This window comes from Labrus bergylta, chromosome 17 (genome assembly GCF_963930695.1).
Source record: "Labrus bergylta chromosome 17, fLabBer1.1, whole genome shotgun sequence".
In the NCBI taxonomy this organism is placed as follows: domain Eukaryota; kingdom Metazoa; phylum Chordata; class Actinopteri; order Labriformes; family Labridae; genus Labrus; species Labrus bergylta.
Window position 1 is genome coordinate 26,613,454 of NC_089211.1, and position 25,653 is coordinate 26,639,106.

The window sequence follows — 25,653 nt, forward strand, 5'->3', positions numbered from 1 at the left end:
AAACAATCACAGCACCACAGACGAGATGAAACCAGACGTTGGAAGAACGGACACAGCAGCATGATTTCCATTTGGTTTTTGTTTTACTATAAACTCAAAAATTACAATTTGTATTTTGAAGCATGTGGTCATAATAATCATCAACATTTAAAAGACTCATCCAAATAATTGTCCCCTTTCAATCTGAAATATTCATAATTTTCACCGTGATAAAAGTCATTCAAGTCTTCCACACGTGTCGTCAACAAGCCCTTAAGTAGTGTTCTCCAGGTGTACGTACCTCACGCCTCCTTAACCATGCTGTGTTTTTTGGCAATTTGTAAATCCAACCAAAAGAAAGAAAGCGCTACGTAGCTACCATTGATGCATTTCTGTACCAAAGGCAACATCTGCAGAATTCAACTCTGTACAGGAGAAGTTTTATTTGGCAAAAGAAAAGACGATTCTCTTCAAATCCTTTCCTGCGAATATATTCTCACGTCCGCTCATAAATACTTCAAAAAATATTGCAGACGAAACAAAACCGTCTTAAACACTCACGTACCAGACAATAAAACATCTCTGCTCGAGCACAGATTGAGTAACAGTGAAGTCATAAATTAAGAAAAAGAAGAAAAACAGGATTCAATCATTGCACTTCAAGTCAAAACAAGAATGGAAAAGATTCACTCGTACACACAGACGCCATTTTTTTTTTACAAGTGCACTATCAAGTCGTCATCGTAGTATTCTTTAAAAAAAAAAAGTGTATCCAAAGAAAGTCCCGCCTCGCTTGTGTCCTCAGCATGGGAGAGGAAAGTTACCTGAAAATGAGTGAAAAGTGTTTTTTTTTTCTCCCTTTTCGTATTGCTCATGTACCGTAGAAGAATCAGGACGTTCTTTTTTCTACATTTGGCAGTTCATCGGTGGATTCAGTCACTGGAGAAACGAAACTCGAGTTCCAATGAAAATCTCAGAGCGTTGGCGTTCTTCTCGAGTGTTTATTTGGCTGACGATGACGCGAGGAAGAAGAAACAAACAATCGCCGACTCGAGGGCGACCGAGAAGTGCACCGAAGACAAGAAACGAAAAGTCTTCGTGGTTAAAGAAGCAAAAAGATTTGAGAAAAAATAATAATAATTGAAAGTCTCGTCAAATGGAAAAAGACATTCAAGAGACGAAAAGAGAAATCAGAGTCGAGTCAGATTTTTTTTTTTTTGGAGCGTGTTGCCGGAGCGGTTCCAGCGCAGAGCGGAGGGAAGGCATGGTCCGAGCGAACGCCTTCACTCGGCGGCGTGTTTGTAAACGTGATCCGTAGCATAAAAACGTGTGCTGCTGATGCATGAAGTCCATTTGGTTACACGTGGTTTTAAAAAAAAAAGAATTCAAGTGGTCTTACGTGTTGGTGAAGGTGTGAGCCAGGCGTGTGTGTGTGTGTGTGTGTGTGTGTGTGTGTGTGTGTGTGTGTGTGTGTGTGTGTGTGTGTGTGTGTGTGTGTCTCTAGCTGCCCTCCAGCAGTTTGGCGAGCGTGTCCCTCAGCTCGGTCAGCTCAAAGATCTTGCCGTCGAGCAGCTCCAGCAGCGTGCGCAGACTCGTCCTGAAGGCTTCCTGCTCCTGCTGGCTGCTCTCCAGACGCTGCTCCAGCTCGCTCAGCTGACCCTCCAGCGTCTGGTTCCTTGACTCAGAGTCCTGAAACAAAACGGACACTTTAGATCTTTTTTTATTTAAATGTTCAGGAGGCAGACCCGTTTAGTTTGTTAGTGTTTCAAATCCCAGCGTCACACAAGGATGGAAAAAATGAAAACCAGGGTCAGGTGTGTGTGTGTGTGTCTGATTGGCCCTGATTGAGACCAGGTGTGAGGAGCTTATAAGAACTCCTGGGCTCCCGTGGTCTTAAGTGACTCATTGTGGTTCTTTCAGTGGTTTCTCTTGTTGTTTCAGCGTCTGTGTTTCCACAGAAGTCTGCCTCACTCCCCTCTTTAGTGTCACTGAGTGTTAGTGTGTGGTGGTTTTTTTAACCTCCAGGCTTTTGAGTTTCAGGTGTGTCCCACATAAAACTCAACTAATTAAAATCAACAAATGAATCCTTACAGAAGTTCAGGATGAAGCTGCCAGCTATCAACTTTAACCTGATAAGAAACACATCTTTATAAACGGTGATATATTGTGTTTTAACGGCTGGATGTACGGATAATAATAATAATAATAATAACAACTTTATTTAAAAACACAGGTTTACAAAGTGCTTTGACAAACAGCAAAAACAAGAACAAACTAAACCAAACACAGAAGAACATAAACAACAACAAGAACATAACAAATGCAAAATACTAAAAATAATTAAATACAATTCAACAGAAAAGAACCCAAAGTGCACGATACCCAACAGACATATAGAACCAGACCATCACAAGAACCATCATAAGAACCATTATAAGAACCATCATAAGAACCATCATAAGAACCATCACAAGAACCATCATAAGAACCATCACAAGAACCATCATAAGAACCATCACAAGAACCATCATAAGAACCATCATAAGAACCATCACAAGAACCATCATAAGAACCATCACAAGAACCATCATAAGAACCAACACAAGAACCATCACAAGAACCATCACAAGAACCATCATAAGAACCATCACAAGAACCATCATAAGAACCAACACAAGAACCATCACAAGAACCATCATAAGTCCATCATAAGAACCAACACAAGAACCATCACAAGAACCATCACAAGGACCATCACAAGAACCATCACAAGAACCATCACAAGAACCAACACAAGAACCATCATAAGAACCATCATAAGAACCATCACAAGAACCATCATAAAAACCCAGGCAACACAAGAACCATCACAAGAACCATCACAAGAACCATCATAAGAACCATCACAAGAACCATCATAAGAACCCAGACAACACAACAACCATCATAAGAACCATCATAAGAACCCAGGCAACACAAGAACCATCATAAGAACCCAGGAAAAACAAGAACCATCATAAGAACCCAGACAACACAAGAACCATCATAAGAACCCAGACATCATAAGAACCATCATAAGAACCCAGGAAAAACAAGAACCATCATAAGAACCCAGACAACACAAGAACCATCATAAGAACCCAGGAAAAACAAGAACCATCATAAGAACCCAGACAACACAAGAACCATCATAAGAACCCAGACATCATAAGAACCATCACAAGAACCATCACAAGAACCATCATAAGAACCCAGGCAACACAAGAACCATCATAAGAACCCAGGAAAAACAAGAACCATCACAAGAACCATCATAAGAACCATCACAAGAACCCAGGAAAAACAAGAACCATCACAAGAACCATCATAAGAACCCAGGCAACACAAGAACCATCATAAGAACCCAGGAAAAACAAGAACCATCACAAGAACCATCATAAGAACCATCACAAGAACCCAGGAAAAACAAGAACCATCACAAGAACCATCATAAGAACCCAGGCAACACAAGAACCATCATAAGAACCCAGGAAAAACAAGAACCATCACAAGAACCATCATAAGAACCATCACAAGAACCATCACAAGAACCCAGGAAAAACAAGAACCATCACAAGAACCATCATAAGAACCCAGGCAACACAAGAACCATCATAAGAACCATCACAAGAACCATCACAAGAACCATCATAAGAACCCAGGAAAAACAAGAACCATCACAAGAACCATCATAAGAACCATCACAAGAACCATCACAAGAACCATCATAAGAACCATCATAAGAACCCAGGAAAAACAAGAACCATCACAAGAACCATCATAAGAACCATCACAAGAACCATCACAAGAACCATCACAAGAACCCAGGCAACACAAGAACCATCATAAGAACCATCACAAGAACCATCATAAGAACCATCACAAGAACCATCACAAGAACCATCATAAGAACCCAGGAAAAACAAGAACCATCACAAGAACCATCACAAGAACCATCACAAGAACCATCATAAGAACCCAGGAAAAACAAGAACCATCACAAGAACCATCATAAGAACCATCACAAGAACCATCATAAGAACCCAGGCAACACAAGAACCATCACAAGAACCATCATAAGAACCATCACAAGAACCATCACAAGAACCATCACAAGAACCATCACAAGAACCATCATAAGAACCCAACAACACGAGCTGAGACCAAAGAGGAACCAAAGATTTAAAAAGATGTAAGAAACTAAAAGAGATAAAAGTAAATAAAAAGAGAACAGCAATAAGAAGGTAAGAGCAGGAAGAGAAATAGAAACAAGTGAATCAATTATCAAAAAAAAGAACAATAATATTAATAAAAATAAAAAGTATATATACATATAAAAGATAAATAGACAAAGTAAGTAAGATAAAAAATGACCAAGTTAAAACATAAGAGGAGTTAAGATAAGAGCATAAATAAAAGGACAGTAAGAAGTAAAAGAAGATAAAAATAGTTAAACCAGTAAGAAAAGACTTTAAGAAGATGACATCACATAAAAGCTGGATGGTTTGAGGAGGTGAAGCAGACGAGCTGCAGGTGTTGGACTCACCTTCAGTTTGTGTGTGAGCGAGTCTCTTTGAGACTGGAACTCGTTGGCACTCACCACCTCCTCTTTCAGTCTCTCCAGCTCCTGCAGACACAAAGAGTTCATGAGCAGAGTTTAAGATGAGTGATCTTTCTAATGATTCTGTCTCTCTCTCCGGGTACCTCCTCCTTGGCCTTCAGAGCGAGCTCCAGCTCCTCTATCGTGTGGTTCAGCTCGCTCTTTTGGGATTTGATCACGGTCGTCGTGCCGCTCACGCACTCCAGCTCCGTCACCTGGGACACAAAAAACCATCTCCATCACCTCGCTGTAAACAACAAACACACGTCCTCACGTCTGTTTTCATTCGACCTGTGAGCTGATACCCGTTTGTGAAGCCGCTCCGCCTCCTCCTGATAGGCCGACAGCTGCTGCTTCCACTGCTTCACGTTAGCCGTGGATTCCAGCAGAGCCGCCGTTAGCTTGGCGTTGTTCCCCTTCAGCGCCTCTAGCTCCGCCTCCCAGTGCTTATTCATGCTGGTCGAACTGAGGAGGAGAGAAAGAGAGCTTTAGAGAAGAACAAACTTCCTGATGAAGCAGGAAGTGAAGAAAAAGAGTCTGTAAATAAAAACATTCAGAAAGTTTTCAGACGCCGTCACTGATTTATGTTGCCGCCTTTTTTATTTAATTCCAAAGTCCTGCGTCGTCTTTGTGTTTTTTTAGAGGCATTTTGTGTCTTTATCAGAGACGACAGCTGAAGAGGGGGGGGGGGGGGGGATGACATCAGCAAAGTCCATTAATGGGGCGCCTGGCATTACCGCTACGCTATCCGGCGCTGCTTTTTGTTTCATTCTAAAGTCCTGTGTTCTTTCATATGAGAGCAGATTAATCAGTCGTAATGTTCTGATATCAGACTCTCATTTTATCTCCAATATGCACCAATAGATTAGATTATCTGATTTACTGTCAAATAGCATTTCATTTGAGTAGTGTTGAATTAAAGTAGCAGTTCTATTCCCGGCTGTCACCAGCAGAGGGCGCTATATACAAGCATCATCTCTCTCCAGAGCATCAAGCAGTGATGCTCGTACACCAGTGGTGTCCAAACTTATTTTCTTGCGGGCCAAAATAGTCGTGTTAGAATCGCTCGCGGGCCACAGCTTTTGTTTTTTAAAATATAGTTTTTAAAATAGTAAAGCTTTGTAGATCAGAATGAAAAGGCTCGCTAAAGAAACCCTTTAATAAAAGAAATCAAATATTTAGATTTCTTCGTTCTACTTTATTTGTTTTTTCCTCAGAATCAAGTCTGTAACGTGGTTCATGTTTTTAGAAAAGCTTTCTGCAGTTAGCTCAGGTCATTAAATGGTTAAACAACAGTCCACTTGTTTACAAAAACTTTTTTTCATAGTTTACAAAAAAATGTGGAAAATAGTAAAAGCTGTAGATTTAAAAAAACAACAACATACATGTTCCTGAACATTTTCTATTTTAGGAATATTGTTCAGCGCTTGTTAACATGAAAAATAAAAATAAGATAATGTGCCGATCTTAATCAAAATCTTCTGATTCTTCATCTGAAGTCACGGACCGCAGAAAATCCCCTCAAGGGCCGCAAATGGCCCTCGGGCCGCACTTTGGACACCCCTGCCGTACATGCTCAGTTACTTTCAGTCGAGTGGCTATCTTGTCGTCCTCATATGGACTACATGCGTTGCTTTCTTTCTGAGCGTCTTCTTTCAGTGAGTAGAGAGTCTACAGCAGCAGACGGCGCCCAACGAGAGAACACGGCGCCCAACGAGAGAACACGGCGCCCAACGAGAGAACACGGCGCCCAACGAGAGAACACGGCGCCCAACGAGAGAACACGGCGCCCAGCGTCTTTCTTCTGAGCGCTCCGCCTTTTTTAGTGCGGCCAAAAAAATAAATAAATACATTTGCAGAGCAGATAATCGACTCTTTGGTTCCTTAAATAACTCAACCAGGTGATCCTCAAATTATTATTAATAATCAACCAACGATGACAACAATGAAAACTTTAAAGTTTTCTGTTGAAACCCGGCAGGACATCAGTTTAACCTTTCTGACATTTATAGCATTTACACTCTGAAGCTCAGCCGACAAACGGGCCCCTCTCATTGGCTGGTTTATAATAAACCTGGCAGTATAAGAAATGTTTTCATGTTCTGCTTTAAAGCGCTCAACACGCTCGGAGGGGAGAAGCAGATTAATAATGACAGCAGCTGCTTCACGGCGTCATCCTGACCACGAGAGGTGATTCATGTGGGCGTACCTGTGGGAGAAGGGCAATGCATTGTGGGAAGGCTCCCCTCTGGCTTCGCTGTGAGGAGGTGCGTCCACCGTGACTCTCTCTTCTTCTGTACCGTTGATGCTCTCTGGGGTCATCGGTGACAGCAGATCCCCGGGAGCCGACTCCTGATTGGACGATGAGACACAAAGATAAAAAGTCAGTTCAAGAGTTCAACAGCTGACGAGGAAACGTTTCTTTACTTTGATGCTGAGAGTTAACCGAGAGGATCGGTACCTCTTTCATGTCCGTGTGCTGAATCTGAAGCGACGGCTAGAAGCTAGGGTTAGCTTAGCTTATCTTAGCTTAGCATATATGCTGTAAACTGGAGGTAAACGTTAGCATTGCTCTTTCTTGGCCAGAGATTGATCGATCCAATCGCTGTTTCAGGTGGACTCTGTTACCTCACCTCATGTTTCCACCTCTTTATATTTAATGTGCAGACATAAGAGTGGAACCAGCCTCGTCATTTGATCCCCAGTCAAAAATTAAACAAAGACATTTCCAGAAACGCTGAGCAGAAAGACGACAAAAACAAGTTCAGGACGTCAATGCTCTCAAAAAGGTTCAGGACTACAGATCAGAGTTCAGGACTACAGATCAGAGTTCAGGACTACAGATCAGAGTTCAGGACTACAGATCAGAGTTCAGGACTACAGCTCAGAGTTCAGGAGGAGACCTTCAGCTCTGACACGTGGACTCTAACGACAGGAGATCATTCTGAGTTCATGTTTCTTTAAAGATTTAACACTCTACATGAAATCTTTTAACGACCTGTAAGGACGAGTTTAAACGAGGGACTTCAGATCTGTGACTCTGACCCCCCCCCTTTTCTTCTTTAATTTATCTACACAGAGTCCTTGTCAGGTGTGATCGTAGCAGTCTGTCCCCTTTCTGAGAGCATGAAGGAGAAGAGGACGTCAGTCTGGACTCTTCTGGACTCTCCAGGATGTGAGACCAGGTTCTTCATAGATGATGATGATGATGATGATGATGAGGGTTCTCTCTAAGAGGGAAGAACACTCAGGGACGAGTCTCAAACAGTCATGTGCTCACACAAGAGAAACCTGAGGGAAGGTGAATCATGATGTCAGGGTACGACGGGCGAGGGGGGGGGAGGGGGAGGGGCCATCGGAGACATGACAATGATTCTTTCTCTTTTTTTTACCTTCTTTAAAACCGGTTTGATGACTGACAACAGATTCCTTTTTACTGTGCCGCTCTGAGGAGGAGTCAGCGGAGGAGGTGAAACAAGCCACAGGGTGTTAGCTTAGTTAGCTTAGCAAAACAACTTGAAATATAAAGACTTCTACTACAAGAGTAACAGTACATTCATGTGTTACAAACCTTAATGACACAGATTCAGAATGGAAAACATAAACAGTAACACATGGCCGACTAAAGTCCTGAGAGGATCCAGAATAAAACCTTTTTTTTTTCTTAAACAAATCCTGAAACACAAACAGTCTTCAGTTTGGATCAAGCAGCAGAACTTCATCTTTAAGCTGCTTGTTTATGTTAAAGTTACTTTAAACGAGAAGTCGCTTCAATGTTACGTCTGCAGCAGGAAAACATCTGATAACTTTATTTTATAATGTTCTTTGAATAAGTGTTCTGTTGCAGCAGCTCTGTAGTTTCTTCAAACTTTCTAGTTGTCTCCTTTTCTTTTTGTTTTTTTAACTTAAAACTACTCTTATTTTACTGAAGAGCCTGTCGAACATATATCTGTATGTCTCAAAACTCAAAAACTAAAAAGTTTGTCAAACTGAGACTAGTTTGGTTCTAACTGAAGTCGTGTTGTTGTTTGGTTACCATGAGAACGTAAGGCTCACTGTCAGAGCGTAACGTCAAGACTGACAGGAAGTTTGTCACAGAGGTTTTCACTTCATGTGTGTTAGGGACACATGAAGAATCAGTGACAACTGTTGGTTTATCACAGTGTGGATGACGGTGGCAGCACATCCCTCTCCTCAATCTGTCTGGTGACAACAAACAAAACTAAAACTTAAACGAGAGGTTTTTGTGTTCTTCAGGTGAGGACATAATATTTAAGTCAGACTTCGATATCCTGAGCAAGGAAGCGGCCTAACATTTATAACAAGTGCTTTGTTTATTATTAGAATAATATTATAACAATTTTCCACGGTGACAGGTTTCAGGAGATATTGAGATCACCTGATGACCACCAGCTGGGCGTGGAGGTTATAGAAGGAGGTCAAAGTTTCTCCTCTCAGTCGGCTGTTTTTCTCCACAGAGTAACTTTGGAGCAAAGCTTTGAGTCGTCTCTGTCTCATTTACACGACTACATCCTGCAACTCATCTTAAATCCAAACACACGTCCATGATTCTGTAAACACGAGGATGACGAGTGCCATGAAGACATTTCCTCCCAAAATGATTTTTTTCTTTATTACTTTTTTTTTTACTAAACACTAAAAAACTCCTCAGGTTATCATGCCTTTGCAGATTTAAGTTAGTGTTCCTCAGAGTTCTGTCTTTAAAGGTTCATGTTTCTCAGATGAAGGTGTAGAAATGAGCCTGAAGACGGAGGTGGTGTGGGTGGAGTCTGTTACCTGAGATGGCGTGCTGGTGAGCTCCATCTTCTCCTGAGACTTCTCCTTCGCTAACCGAGCCGCCTCCTTGAACTCCACAAATTTATCTGCAAACTAAAAAAAAAAACAAGAGGAACAAGTGAACCCACAGCGCTCCGACATGTTTCCCAGAGAACGTTTTGTCTCTGGTTGCTGGTGAACGGCGTGCTCTTACTTTGGCTAGGTGGCTCTCTGACGGGAAGCCGAGGCCGTACACCGTGTTGGCACGGCTGTCGGCCCACTGGCCAAACTTCTGCGACGTCTTTGTGAACGTCATGTTGGGGGTGATGGTGCTGTTGATAATGGCCTGCAGAGGACAAACCAGACGACATCATGTCAAATCCAAAAGGTCTGAAGTCTGCAGCTGGATTCTTAACATCTACTGGGAACTACTGGATGAGCTTTGTGTGTGTGTGTGTGTGTGTGTGTGTTGTATCCCCGTGTATTCCCACTCGTTGGTAAACAGGAAACAGTCAAAGAGGAGTTCTGAGTCCAGCTGACTGTTATCGATCCGTGTGGGAGGAATCGCTGGGTGAGAGGCGAGCACAGATGGAGATGAAGGTTTAAAAAAAGAATGGCTGATGATTTAATAACTCCGGTCTAAACCGAGAGTCGACTTCATCAACATTCAGAAGGTTTCAGCTGCACTGCACACTTCTCATCAGCAGGTTGTTTTAGTTTAGTTTTTTTTCGTCTGAAGACTTTTAAAAAACATTTTTTTTAAACCATCTCTTTATTGTCTTTTATAGTAAAGCATAAACAGTGTATAGCAAAACAGTACACACAATACGAAAACTAAAAAAGAGGGAATAAAAGTAAAGGAACATAAATAAATAATAATAATAATAAAAATAAAAACATAGCCGCTCTACTGACAGTCAGATCTGTTCATCCGTCCAAACCTCATTCTGTACGTCATTACCCCACAGGAAGTTGTAAATAATAGTCCATACTTTCCAAAACTTGTCAAGTTTATTTTTTGAGAAACAGCTGATCCTCTCAAGAGCAAGAAAGAGTCAACCACTGAGAGACTCCACGGGTTGTTTGTTTCCTGGAGGCCAAACGATGCATTGCTCGCTCTTTGAAGAAACAAACATTGAGTAGATATTTGACATTATTTGAAAGTAAAAAATCATCAGGATAGATATTAAGAATACACAAATTACTGATAATTTGACTGGAGGAGTCCAAGAACTCCCCAGAAGCAGATTACTTGTTCACTTTTTGTCTGCAATCTTTGCTCTTTGCTGCTGTAACACTGTAAATTTCCCCGTTGTAGGATAAATAAAGGATTATCTTATCTTATTATCAGCAAACATTCCCACAAACAGAGAAAGAGAGACCCCTTGTGGACACCACATTTAATATACATGTCAGGGGTCTGAAGACTTTTCGGTGTGAGCGAGTTGCAGCGTCATAACGCCCCCACACATTTTAGAATTTAGGTTGTCATAGTAACAGAATTTTAAACTTTGATATGATAAAAGTACAAATCGAACAATATCGATACCTGTTTTGATAGCAGACTCGTCATATCAGCTCATCTCAAACAAACTCCTTTAAACTTTCCTTTGGAGGTAGTGACAGAGACGTTGGGGGGGGGTCACAACAGTTAGTCTGTGTACTAACATGCATGTGTGTGTCACATTTGTCACATGCTCATACAGATGTGAAAGCTTGTGCTCTTCTTGCCATCTCGATGCTTTACAAACAGAGATTGAAGTTTCTTATATTTCACCGACTTCATTCCCGACTTTTCAGAGTTCAAAAAGCTTCAGAACAGTTTGAGACACGGCAGAGAGAGGTTGAGAGTTTTTCTTCTTCATATATCTTGAAAGAGAAGTCTTAAGACAGAGCCGACCTGTCTCGTACTTTGTTCCAAACCTCGATGAAAACACTATTTTCAGCGTGTAGGTTTCTCACTTGGGGTTGATTTAAAAAGACATGCAGGTAAGAGGAGGAGAAATCTGTCTCAAAAAGTGAGAGCAAAGGGTCACTACTTTAAAGTGGTTGAGAAGATTCTCCTGTCATAAGCATTTTCATCTCAGATATCTTTTTCTCTAGTTTTCCTCACATGTTTTTTTCACTTCACTCAGCCAGAGAGAGAAATATGTCTCGGTGTGTCGTCTGATTATAACGTCCTCCAGCACCAACCAAAACAATCTTTGCTATTTTCAGCAGAACTTGTTGGTTCAACAACAGCAGCAGCCTCTTACATAAGTATGCTAACTCCACCCCTGCACCTCTCTCCAGACTAAAATAATCACTGCCACATAGATACGACTCGCCCCGACCGCCCAGCTCAGCACGGGGAGGCCGGGGGCGACACAAACATGTGAGACCACCTGAGAGTGGAGGGGGGGATAAACTGATGTGCATCCAATATGGATTTATTGTCATGATTGGAGGTGAAATATGATTGATTTGCACGGGAGATATTAAGGGGATGATGACTTTGGGGGTGAGACTTCTCATCCCAGCACATACACTTGAACGCAAACATTTTACTGAGGAAGATAAAACAGACCTTGGATCCATCCAGACTGATGATTCGGTATACATTCCTGGTACTGTCGAAGAAGTACGACACCGTGACCGCATGCTTACTGGTGGGAACCCAGTTCTTCTTGGTAGACGGGTCGATCTGGAAGACGTGGGCCCGTGTACTGAAGATGGGCTGCTCTCTGTGCGGAGAAAGAGAAGTTCAGAGACGTTAGATTTGAGTTAAAGGCCTTTTCAAAAGAACTTCACAATGGGCTGTAAAACTTAACTAAGTGAGGATGGAACTCTTTGGTTACGCCAAAATACACTAAACCTACAGACAGCTACCATCTGAGCCCGTGTGAGAAATACTTATACCTCTGCAAATCTGTGAACCAGTGGATTTAAATAGACGGGAAAAAAAGAGGAAGAAGAGATATTCCATGAAGCATTATGAAGCTGTAGGAATACCAGCCAGGTCGCCAGCCACCAAGAGGGGGGGGTCGAGAGAATCACTTAAAAGTGCATAAGTATATATTTTTACCCATTTTTGTAAATATACAAAAAGTACATATAATGTCATATAAGACAGTATCATTAAGTGAAATGAAATTAATGTGTACATTTATGTGTATTGTTGTATCATTTTGTGTTCCTAGTTTTTGGATAGGTTTATCAGTGTGTGCGTGGCTGTCGCTACATTATACCTAACTAACCACCTTAAAGAACAGTGGGGGGTCCCCAGGTTCTGTCACCCTTATTTTGGGGGTCACGACCTGAAAAGTTTGGGAACCCCTGGTCTAAACTGCACAGATACATCAGCAATGTTTCGCTAACAAAATGTTACCACCCTATTTGTGCAGTTTAGACAACGTGCAGGAGTTTAAGGCCAATAGGGCTTCTTTCTTCTCTCTACTACCCGGATGTAAACAAGCACAGTGAACGGATGGCATTGCAAAGGATGTAGATCGTAAACCTGGAGATAAAGTTGTTTGTATGCTGTGTCAGGTTAAACTGTAGCAGTGTGAAACCCCATACTGTACAGACATGTGGACGCGAACCTGCAGAGAGGACCAAAGACCAGCTAGCACTTGCTAACGTTAGCCACACTCTGCAAACCAATCTGACCACTGACCCTGCGATCCCGCTTTTGGCTGTGTTAAATAAATTGCGCTACATTTTGACAGCTATGAATGTTTTCTTAACTTTGGACAAGTCTGAATTTGAATCTCCTATCAGACTAGGAAATGAGTCACTAGTTGCATCATTACTGCGGTGCATTGAAAGTCTGGACCACATTTTTTTCGGCTCCCTCAGCTGTCACGACATTTCACTAAAAAACTGTCAATGACCGTCCGTGTGAAACGTCTGTGAGCCATCAAACATCTGTAACGGTGCCAAGTGAGGAAAGTGGAAGTATGAAGGAGCGTTGTGAATCAGAGGAAGGTGAGAGAAACAGCATCCCAGATCCCAGCACATCCATTATTCACTGGTCTGCTGTGTTTCTGCACTTCCAGAGACTTGATGAGGGGGGGAGGGGGGGAACACCCATAATGCCTTCACACTAAGAACAAGAGTGTTAATGGACAAATGAACATGTACAAGTGCTACACATACACAGCTTCCCTCTTCACACGTCGGGTTGTAAAGTGGCACACGAGAGCAGAGCACGTAGTGAAACATTCAGTTTGCTTTTTTTAAAGTAGAGAAATAAAGAACGCCGGCTTTAGAGTCACGTCAATCTGCAAATATTAAAGCTTTAAGAGCGTCTGCAATGTTCCAAAACACAAATAAACCATAACTCCATGTTCTCTTCATTACTCAGAGTTAATGAACCTCTGCAGTCGGCGGGTGATGAAGGCAGAGTCATTAAAAAATGATCGATGTTCAAAATAAAAGCTTCACAAAATATCACCGCACAAACAAACATAAAGCTCGCATTGAGGCCGGCCTTAACGATATTTACTCCGGCAGAGAGCTTTAGCATCAGTGTCAGGAAGTGGTGATGAATGAGGAGGACGTAAAGGTGGAGCTGAGAGTGAGATTAATGATGGCGATGCTATGAATCCATGTGACGGCGTTTAAGAAGGCATTACCGAGGTGCACAGACTGTTTAATGTTGTGACGGTTCAAAGAGCGAGTTAAATGAATCAATGTGAGGAGAGGACTTCTCTAAAACTCGGCAAAGACTTTGAGAAACTCCACAGACCAGAGTCTTCCTAAAGATCAGGACACAATACCGGGGGCGGGACCATTTAACTTCTCTTCATGATACTGTTTTCTTCTCATAAGCGCCACCTTGAGGAGTCATGAGGTGACAATCTCTTCAGATCGTCACCTTTTTAAATTAAATATCTCTATTTGGAACCGGCAAAATGCCCATCGAATCACACGAGTCAGGATGACGATATATTACCGTATCCAGATTTTGTTCCACCCCTCGTCTCCTCTGAGAACCTTCCAGGTCTATAAAAGTAGTTCCAGGGACTACACGTCCTGGTTACTTCAGGTTGAAACACAACATGAGGACACGCTACATGGGACAGAGGAAGAAGTTGTTGAGCCCTTCATCGTTCCTTACGACCTCCGTCCATCCGGTCAGACGATAATCGAGCTGAAGACAGAGGCGAGCATACGTCACAAACAGAACACAGCTGTATCAAATAAAAAGCAGGAGGTTACAACGATGAAGTAGAATGAGACAGACAGAGATGAGGGCGTCTCATTAGGGTCACATTGAGCAGAAATAATGTGTATTTTTTTTTTTTTTTTTTTTAAACGCAGCAAAAGAGAGGTCAGATATGCTGATTTGCAGCTGAACAATGCAGCAGAGCCCACACAGACCTGGACCCCCATCACCCCCATCACCCCCCCCCCCCCCCCCTACGAGCACAGTGACTGTACTGTTTCAGGGACCATGATTGACGGACTCGAGGCCCTGAATGTCAGCGGCAGAGAGAGACTCTCCACAACACTTCTCAACAACTTGCATGACAGAGCAGAGATGAGACTCGTTATATACACAACAGGTCGATTGATCCGAGGTGATAGGCTCATCTTGGGTTCAGATCGATACTGTGGGGAGGGTTGGTACGCTTCCATATCTGTCTGGCAGAGCTGCGGCTGTGGAGTCACTGCCTGTGTTTGGTTTTAGTTCACCTGCACACGGAGAGTTCAAAGAGACGCGCTCGAATTACGCAGATAGGAAAAAAAATTCAGCATTTTATATTTGATGAAGCGCGCGTGTGTGTGTGTGTGTGTGTGTGTGTGTGTGTGTGTGTGTGTGTGTGTGTGTGTGTGTGTGTGTGTGTGTGTGTGTGTGTGTGTGTGTGTGTGTGTGTGTGTGTGTGTGTGTGTGTGTGTGTGTGTGTGTGTGTGTGTGTGTGTGTGTGTGTGTGTGCAGAGCGAACACACTGACATAGAGACAGAGAACAGAGGCACTGATGCCAAAGGTGACCTGAAACCACCTGTGCACATATACAGAGATCAGCAGGGGCTGGACAGGATCCAGATACTGCATGGATGAAGAGGTCCGGAGGTAGATTGATTAAAAGAAAACACAAGCTCTGACTGTCCGGTTGTAACCGCTCTGAACAATCATAGAAATCCACAAAAAACCAAGAGCTGGTTATTAATTATAACAGGGATAGTCTCCTGCTCTGAGGGGTTATGTGTAAATAACTAACGCAGGAAGATTTCAGGGACAGCCTGTCTGAAATAGTCTAGACATTAACGGAATGTATTTACAATATTTTTAATAATTGTTTACCTTAAAACTCCTGTCGAAAACTCCTGTTCTTTGTAAACATGAGGCTCTAGTGTTCTTTCAAAACTCTTTGCTCACAGGTTCACTTTTCACACAGTGAACAGTCGGCTAATATTTCTGAACGATTCCAACTAAATGAATATCTCATTGAGTGATGAGAAGAGAGTGAAGTCAAACTCCCTCTGGAGTTGTTGTTCTGAGCTCTGTGTTCACACAGTTTCACTCAGAGGCTCTAACATGTTTTGTTGGCTTGAGTCTCTCCCTGTCCGTCTCTTTTCTCTGCCTCCGCGTCAGGAAAGAGAGCATTTATTTTGGACTGTTGTGTTTTTGAATTGGCGCTGCATTCTTCTGTAAATCTTTCGGCCTGTTTCAGTTTTGTAAATATGGATAGAATTATCAACGCATTAATACAGAGCGGGGTTCCAGTGTATACTCGTTTTTCTTTTTTACTAAAAAGGTCCCATATTCCTCTTCTTCTGGTTTTATCTGCTCTTTAGTGTGTTTTCCAAGTGTCCTGTGCATGTTTAGGCACATCTATGTGCAAAAATTCAAAGTCCGCGGAAACGCGGCTTCTCCTATGTCCTCCTGTTAGCTGTAGCATTAGCTGCATGTACCGCTCGGTTCTAGCCCCCCTCGATAAAAATTTGTCAGTGTGATGTCATAGTCAGTGTGATGTCACTGATCTAAGCCCATTGGCTCGTTGTGGCCCTGCAGCTCATGTTGAAATTTTCGAGACGCGTGCTGAGCAACTGACCAATAACGACAGAGCGTATCTGCAGACCAATCAGAGCAGACTTGGCCCACGTGGGGTCTAACAGTGTGGGGTCAACAGAGTGTAGCTGACGGACTCAGAGCGGAGAGGGAGCAAGGAGGAGCAGTTCATGAAAACAGACACTTTTTAAAAACTTTATCTATTGTGAACGTACAAAAGTAGGAACATAGATGAAATATAAGAACCCCAAAAAGGGCAGAATATGGGCTCTTGAAGTATAAAATGTCAGATTTCTGTAATATTTAGTCCTGGTGGATAACAGAGAGGAGCTGCTGTAAGCAAATCATGTCAGAGGAAGTGAAATGTCTTCAGCCGGTTTGAGCCGCAGTGAATCCCGCGTGCACCCTCACATTATCACCGTGCCTCCGATTAACTGTGTCCCGTCTTTAAATAACCGTCTCCACTCCGCCGACTTAATTAACACACTGAAACATGACGAAAGGTTCCCACAGAGGGGAACAATGGCTGTTTCTCAGAAGAGACCTGGGACTCTTCCCTCCAAGCCAAGCAATCAAATGTACTCTCACTGGAGGACTGGCAGAAAGACTTCTCAAGATGAAATCTACACTGAAAGGCGTCCAGAGCGGAGATAAAGAGCTGATTTATTGTTAGGCTTTCACTGAGCTCACTGCCCTGGACTACATAGAAGCAGGCTAGGGTTAGCTCCACACAGACTTTTACTTTAACTGTGTACAGACAGAACAAATGTTGCATGGATGAAGTTAAGACTTTAGGATCAGGAAAATCGTCCCTTTTATTTGAGAGTTCTTCAGAAGTGGAAGAGGTGTTTGATTCAGATAGAGGTTTTAGGTGTTTATATTTTGCATTTTTTGATGTTTTGCATTCTGATACCTGTTTCAGAGATAGTATCAGAAAGGTAACCAAAACCTTCACAGACAACTTCATTGTTTCCTTCTCCAACACTTTGGTTCAGAATGAAATATCTCAACATTCATTGGTTGGTTTTGCATGAAACGTAATTATGCCTTTGCTTTTTCCTCTAGAAGACTGATCTCATCTATCATCCAGTGAAATATCAAAAGAATTCCTCAAAGTTTGGCACAAAAGTTTGTAGACATTCATGGCTCCCAGAGGATGAATTCTGCTTTTCTTAAAGGATATGGTAACAGTATCGTTCTCATGCAGCCGTGGGGAGTTCATGTGTGCTTTTAAGCTTTGCTTTGTGTTCTTCCCCGGCTTTGAAATCAGCTACATAAAGGCGTCAGGAAACCCCGTATCGATCCAGACACTTTAGTAAACAGAAGGGATATCATTCCAGTACAAATGTCCTACAGTTAAGTAGATAACCGTCTGTTTTACTCGTTTCTCCGGCTCTGTTTCAGAATGTTTTGACACTCTGGCTGAGGGGAGGTGGTCTCATGGAAATGCATATCCTCTATATGATGAGGAAAATAAGAAAACTTTTATCTGATCAGCTCTCTACCTGTCGATTAGTTTACTCAGACAAGAAAAAAGGAGATTTGCAAACATGCTATGTTGAAGTGCTGGCTTCTCTGACAACAATACAGCAGCCAGTATGTCCTCCTTCTAACTTTAGATTCTGCTCCTGAATGCTCTGGATTTGTTTGGACCAGAGAAGGTAGGCGCTTTTAAGACCCCCCCACACGGCTGTTTTGGACGCCCCTCGGTTTAAGGTGGCGATATCGAAGCAGATATTTTACAGTTCAGGGTGTCATTACCCTGACGGTGCGGCCTAGATAAGAATGTGCCCGGGTGGTGTGTCTCTGGGAGAGTGTGAGGCGATTGTTAGCCAGTAATCCCTTTTCACAATGAAACTAACTGTGCCATTCAAGTGTCAATGACGAGTGCTTTGACAGAGGAATCTGAGCGCAGATGTTATCACAGTTACACACACACACAAGCTCACATTTTTTCTGACAAACAGTCCAAAACCAAAATCGAATTTCATTAACAGCCATATAGAACTAGAACTTTATTATTTTGGTCAACAGATTAACGACAGGTCAACAAAAGTCAGAAGATTTGTGCATGAATGTCTTGTTTCCTGCACAGAAATATCTTAAAGGGTAATAAAATGCATAGAATTCTCCCACCTGAGTCACAGTCAATGTTGCACTTAAATAAAGAATTTATTTTAAATGCTTTAAAGGTCATATATGAAGGCATATAGGGCAGGAAAAACTAAATGTATCTGCTCTTAACACACAATAAAAAACCTCACTGTCAGAGTGAGGATGGCTGCAGCTCGCGCCTGTTTAGGAGAAAACAACCCTGCATTACTAACTTAGCTGCTGCTGCTGCGTTGTCACGGCAACGGCCACAGCCACGTGACTCCGAGCTGGTCATGAGCCGCGGACATCCTCCAACTCGATCTGTCCCCTCTGCTTTCCCCACATGCTCTCACGTTCCAATCTGATTCCCCGTGTCCCTGCCGGTTAACCCACTCGCAGAGAGGAGGCAGCGAGCGCTTGGCAAGAATCGAGCCTCCAGTTTAAAACTCCCATATGCCATACAGAGCTTCAGCTGCACATGGAAAAGACTGTGTGTGTGTGTGTGTGTGTGTGTATGTTCAAATGCAAAGAAGATTTCAGCTTGAAAAAAAAAAAAAAAAAAAAAAAACAGCATGGGGCCGACAGCTGAAAGCCTCGAGTCGGATTCAGTACCTTCCCATGTTTGTGTCGAATAAGTCAAAATAAATGAAGTATGTTATTTCACTTTTTAAATCACTCCTCCCTGACCTCCATAGAAAACATAAAGAGACCAATGAAGGAAGTAAAACAGAAACAAAGTGAGCTGTCACAAGTCTCCATGCAGGGTTAGCTGACGGTCTGTGTCTCACTTTAAACTCATGATCACTTCATAAAGATTACTCTTCTGACTTTACAGAATAATCTGGTCATTTGTCCGCACATACACTCTAATACTGCCGTCGTATTGTTATGTTTCGTACTCCAGCAGTACAAAACCCAAAGATGTTCACTTTTATACCAACGGAGATCTGCAAATGTGGGCAGCTGGAACTACAGAACGTTTGTTATGTTTGCTTTAAGAAGGGACTTAATGATCACTGGATTATTAAAAGAGCTGATTATTCATCTGTCATGAGACTAATCTGTTAATATACTGATGCTTTAAGCTGTTTTAGAAAATGTCCTGAGGTTGAGCTGGGGGTAGTTAGCGTTAAGACCAAAATCTTCTTTGACAGTGAACACAAACTCTGATGATTCTCTGCAGTTATTAAGATACTGTTATTGTTTTGATGTAAATTGTAGGTTATCAGGATACCAGGATGTTAAAACCCGGAGTATAAGACGCCCTTTTAATACATATTTTTCCCTCTAAAAAGTTGGCTGCTTCATATACACCAGTATAAAACACAGACACAAGCATCGTCATTACCACGAGTTCAGCGGCCGCCACCATCAAACACAAAATGCATCCCCATCCATTGTTTTTGCGAGCTGATTGCACGCTGTGCTGGGACAGATAGCGACACAGAGCAGGCTGGCTGCACGACTTATTGACATCTTTTCTCCCTCCCTCGTGCATTGACAGAAAGCAGTGGCATATTTTTCAGAAAATAGAACGTGTGGAGTGCTCTTTTGATTGAAAGAAGTGTGTTTTTGATTCTATTTTTATAGTATTATTTTCAATGGTTTTACAGTTTAAGACCTATAATCCATTAACGGTATTAAAGAGTGTTTCTATGGAGACGTCTGATTAAGATGCTGGTCATTTCATCGCACCGTCCTCGCTCTAACCTTCACTTCTCCTCTCTCTCTCTCTCTCTTGTCACTTCTCCACTGTCCTTATTAATCAAACTCAGAAGTGCTTTTCAAACTAATGAGAGGAAAAAGATCTGAGGGGCTGCTGCAGAAGTAAGGTACGTGCAGAGTTCATATTATGCACCAAGAAAACCATAATTATCCAAAAAATGATCTCAAGTGTCGTCGAATGATCCGGGCCTTTATTACGTTGGGTCATCACATCAAAGTAAAAAGCTTATTTAGTAGAAATGATCAGTTCCACCTGGAAGCGGCTGTGTTTGCTCACCAATGAGAATAATCTCCTCCCTCTTTGGACTTGAATGTCCGTGTGTGCTTTTTAAGAGAAAACATGCTGTCGCTTGGATTCTGTTTTATTCAAAAGTGCCAAGTTTCAGCAGGGAAGGCTTGTTTACAACCATCTATTACACAAGAACAGACGCTCCTGTACCTGCTGGGAGAGCCCAGTCTGACTCGCTCATTAAGGGGGAAGTGCACACGCAGGACGCGCCGTCTTTCTGTGTCGGAGGAATTGATTGTTGACTGGATTATAACCACTGGCCTTGAGAATTATAGAGGATGTGCTCTGCATGAAGTTCACCCCCACCCACCCCACCCACCCCCCACAACCCCTCTCCACTACAATATGACAACAAACCAATCACATGCTACATCATCTGCTTTCATCTGGAGTAAGAAGTAGGTCGCCCTTGATCAGGAGAATCACCATACATCTGCAGGTTCAGCTGCTACATGCATTACACCACCAAGCCGGGTGCAGGAGTGCAAAGCTGTCTCAGGGGATTTCAGCTCAGGGGGTTTGTATTTTATTTGGCACCACATGACGTTTATGCTCCATGAAAACTGATTTTTTTTTGTTCTTGTATGGAACTGAAAGAAATAAAATGACGCAGATGTTTCACTTAAAAGTTGTTCAGATACCAGAATTTATACCGACAAATGCAGACGCAGGTATCTGCTATATTACACCAAGTCTATGCAGGAACAAATCGACTGGTTCCCATGAAAAGATCCATTTCAGCCACAAGAGATGACTTCAGATTTGTTGCCACACGTTACTGCTGTTCAAGGGGCAAAGAAGACCCCATTACTGTTCATGTTATCATGTCAAGAGGAGCGAAACACCACAGAGCACTGCTGGAGGAAAAAGTCTAAATACTCAGAGCTGTTGGTGCTCAGCTAGTTTTAAGGCACAGATTTCTTCAGTGTTTATGTTTATCACAATTTTAACAACTGAATGTTTATTTATAAATTTTGTTAATATATTTATTTCTCTGTGCATTTTTTTATGTATATTTTCAGACTTACAAGATAAGATAATCCTTTATTTATCCCACAATAGGGAAATTTACAGTGTTACAGCAGCAATGAGCCAAGATTGCAAACAAAAAGTGAACACAGTAAACAATTTAAATAAAAAAAATATTATAAATTAAGAATGTACAAAAAAATAGATACTAAAAAATAGATTTAAAAAAAAAAAATAATAATAATAATAAATAGATAAAAAATAAATCCTTTACTTTGAAGATAGGACAGCAGATAGAGCCAGAAATCAGGGAGAGAGAGAGAGTGGGAGGGGAATGTCATGCTGGACAGAAGCCACAGGTCGGACCCGTGCCCAGGCGACCATATTCGCCCTCCACCCCGGATTGATAAAGTATTTCTGATTTCAGGTAAAGGTGTCTCTAGAACAGGTTTATACTGTAGGTAAATCTCCAGTTTTACTACCACTGTGTACTAAAAATATGAAACTGTCTGCCCTCTGACCTTTGACCTGCCCTCTGTTATGAAGGTAAGAGCAGCTTTCTTCTGTACATTTTAATCTTTTGGCTATGCTCTCATTTAGAAATGCTTTCTCTTGTAATTAATCTGTCTTTGTTTTTATCTCTCTCACCTCTTTTGTATTTGCTTTGACCTCTTGTATCTTTTATCTGCTCTCATCATCTTAATTCGTTGGTCCTGTTGCTCTCAGTTCATATCGTTGGGTTCTTGTGTTGCCTTTCTCTTCTCATGATGGCTGGTCGGGTTAAATATGTTTGTTAAGTATTTTGTTGTAGGCTATGGTAGGGCTGGGAAATATATCAAGTTTTTAAGATATATCGATATATTTTCAAACAAGATATAGAGTAAGACGATATCGTTAATATGGATTTAGTTTATGTTCCATTAAAATAACGTTACAGAGGTGCCAGGTCTCCTTCTTCTCATCTCACTGATGATGACTGACTGTCTGCTCCTCCTCTCTCTCTCTTTTATTGGATTTAAAGAACATTTGTATTTTTGTAATATTACTTTTTAAATTCACAAACAGGTCGTTTATTTTTCATGTGTTTTCACTTTTAATAAAATAAATATTGATATATATCGAGTATCGCCATTCAGATAAACAATATGAAGATATGAGTTTTGGTCCATACCGTCCAGTCCTAGGCTACAGGTTCTTCTGTGTGCTGTATTTCTAATCACTTCGCAATGCTGCTGTGTTTTAAAAGGTGCTGTAAGAATAAAGTTATTATTATTATTATTATTCAGTCAGCTGTTTGTATAAAGTTAAAGTGAGTAGCTCATTCTGAGTGTGCAGCTGAGCCTCTGCTAAAGGGGGGCTGCTCAGATAAACACACAAACAGACCTCGACATGCTGAGAGGGAGCTGCAGCTCGTCAGCTCAGGTGAACTACATACCCCATGTTTGCAGGATTCGGTTGTGAGTCGACAGTGATCCTTCTCGGTGGTCTCTGGAGGCTAGCTCTGCAGCTTTCTGATCCAGGTGCTGTCCTCAGTCCGACATGCTGTTGAGGTGGTTATGCCCTTGGGTACATGTTTTTTTGCAGAATAGGAGGAGGAGGGAGGAAGAGGAGGGGTGGTGTTGTTGGTTTCACCCGAGTAAACGTGTCAGAGCATGCATGATGAGAGACGAGAGTGCTAACGGTTGGGAAGCTAACCGTTAGCAGCTAACTCAAACTCCTGTTACGATGCTAAGCTCGGGAAGCTGTGATTTAATACTGAATTAACCGTTTTAAGTTTCCCACAAACAAAGTTCAAAAGTCAAAAAGACCAACTGTAGATGGTACTTTTCCTCCTCCGGTAGAGACAAAAAAAACAACTTAATATTCAGCCTTCAATCAGTTTTTCAAACGCTGGCTCTTCCTCGCCGTCCACTCTGCCATCAAAGCCGTCCAGCAGAGCCTTTTAACGGCTGTAAACGAGACGGGTCACCGCCGCTTCGTGGTGATGAAGACGGGAGACATCTTCTTCCGTCAGGCTGCAGCTTCATGTCTGTGTTTTAGTTTGAAGAAAAGACAGAAAAACACTTCATCCTCCTGCTTTTATCCTCCTGCAGGATCACACGATGTGAAGTAACTCCCTGACAAAACAATCTGTCATTCACGGTTTTCCTTTTTTACATGTTACATCAATCAGCCGTTAAACCGGGATTCAAACGATGTAAAGAAATAAAATAATAAAAAGATGCTGCTGCTCCATCGGCCGGTTTATCCTCATTCATTAACTCTGCTCCATCCTCCGCTGCTGCTCTGCAGGGAGCTTTAATGTCGCTACGTCATCACGTCAACTCTGGAATTTTGACGTAATTGGCAATAAAGTGTTTCCTCACATCCGGTATTGGTTATATTAAAAGCAGATTCTGTAAATGTTAAGATTAAAGTGGGGGTATTTTGGACAGCTAAACATAAAAAATGTGTGTATTTAGGATGGTGTGCCTCGTGTGCAGTATTGTAAACAATAATTTAATTTTATACTAAACTCACCTGTTTACAGCTGCCTTTCATTAAACAGCTTTAATAAGATTTTAACTCTGCACTGAAACTTTTAACTCTTTTTATATTTTTACTTTTTTTATTTAAATTAATTTCATTTGAATTATTTTTATTTGAACATATGTTCAGATTTAATAATTTCAGTGATTTTTAAATGTTCTATTTTAATATTTCTTTTCTTTCCTCTGTCAGGATGCTTTTCATGTCTTGTGTGAAGTACTTTGAATTACCTTGTTGTTGAAATGTGCCACAGAAATAAACTTGCCTTGCCTAGGCAGCATTATCCTAGTTTTCAAATATTTCAGCTTTTAAAATATTCCTGCTCTAAATCTTTCACTTCAAGTTACAAAAGGAGAAGTAAAATGTGATGTATCCTAGGTTTATAAGTCATTATGGAGGAAAAACCACATTAACATGACTTCAACCTAATTTATTTCACAGTGTTTGAGTCACAGCTTCTGTATTTCATGTCAATATTTTCATTCTGACTCTACAAAATACAGACAGAAGTTAATGACAATGATGAACATACAGGCACATTTGATATGCTACTTTTGATTGCCATCTTGTGGACACTTACTGAATCTGTTTTCACACGTGCACACCTGAGCATTTCTAGAAATATTAGAGGAGCTCTGCCCTAGACATTTTCCTGTGTTGCTGGTTCACTCACACTCAAAACGTCTTCACTGCCGGAAAAGGGAGAGATGTAGTGGTATAGGGGAACATTTTCTGAAGGGGCTGGCAGGAAAATTGTGGCTGTTTGCATCACATGCAGCTCACATTGGGAGACTATCCCTACCGGAAGGGTATAGGGTGGATGGGGGTCTCAACTTGGAATTGGCGGACAAAGCAACAGAGTTCACTGACAGGGGTTCCCACATCTCACCTGTTTACTCTATTAAAGGTGACACACCCCTTTTTCTACCTGTCTAAATGAAACGCCTTTACCGTGCTTTGGTCAAAATCTAAAATGGATCAGTCACCAGAGGAGGTTTTTGGACTCTCAAACCCCCCCACTACAGACCATCAGATTTCCTGTTTTCAGATATAGGTGGACAATAAACAAAGGTCTAGGTTGGCTTCTTTCTTATTTTGTAAGTCGTTAGATTCTCCAGATACCCCTTATATATGCGCCAAAACTTATGTCAATGTTTTTAATAATTGATAATAATTAGATCCACATGTGGTAAAATCTTTCGTTTAGGACTTCATCGAGTGGGTGGGTCAGGTTTATCACTTTAATTGATTCAATGTATTATAACAGTTGGTTAACATGACCATGCATTGGGTAAATTAGTGATTAACAGCGTAGACATGAGGACAATGTTTGCCCGGAGACAACCTGTCGACCACATGCGTAACCCTCCCGAGCTCCTCCAGTCTTTCGTTTCCCGTGTAGTATCCCTGTGACACTGTGAGACAGACATAAACAGGTGCAAGGATGACATTTTCCCTGAAGCGTGGGGAGATACATTTTTTTTTAAAAAGACCCTGATTTTTAAATACAACATGCTTAAAATGAAAACAACACATTAGTCTATAAATAGGACTTTGGCTATTAGTGTCAACTCAGGACATGTGCAGTTTATCTAGGTTGTTTTTCCTCACCTGGCAAGAGTTATGCTTGTTTCACTTCTTAAATCATTTTTCTCC

The 25,653-nt window shown here is 41.6% G+C and overlaps 1 protein-coding gene across 3 annotated transcripts; it reads right to left on the reverse strand.

Annotated features, from left to right (window-relative positions):
- Positions 1-64: 64 nt before the first annotated feature.
- Positions 65-23,781, reverse strand: LOC110000921 (homer protein homolog 1). 3 transcript variants are annotated; one of them, XM_065965872.1, is made up of 10 exons: positions 22,904-23,781; positions 11,961-12,117; positions 9,609-9,740; positions 9,416-9,508; positions 8,011-8,064; positions 6,828-6,970; positions 4,924-5,083; positions 4,723-4,833; positions 4,565-4,645; positions 65-1,668 (listed from the first exon to the last, which is right to left on the reverse strand). In XM_065965872.1, the coding sequence occupies exons 1-10, from the start codon at positions 22,906-22,908 to the stop codon at positions 1,480-1,482; spliced, it is 1,125 nt and encodes a 374-aa protein (XP_065821944.1). In that variant the 5' UTR covers positions 22,909-23,781; the 3' UTR covers positions 65-1,479. The 3 variants fall into 3 exon arrangements, with proteins under 3 accessions (XP_065821944.1, XP_065821943.1, XP_020511962.1); XM_065965871.1 differs by lacking the exon at positions 8,011-8,064 and adding an exon at positions 14,331-14,528 and having other exon boundaries at positions 22,904-23,776; XM_020656306.3 differs by lacking the exon at positions 8,011-8,064 and having other exon boundaries at positions 22,904-23,776.
- Between the last annotated feature and the right edge of the window lie 1,872 nt (positions 23,782-25,653).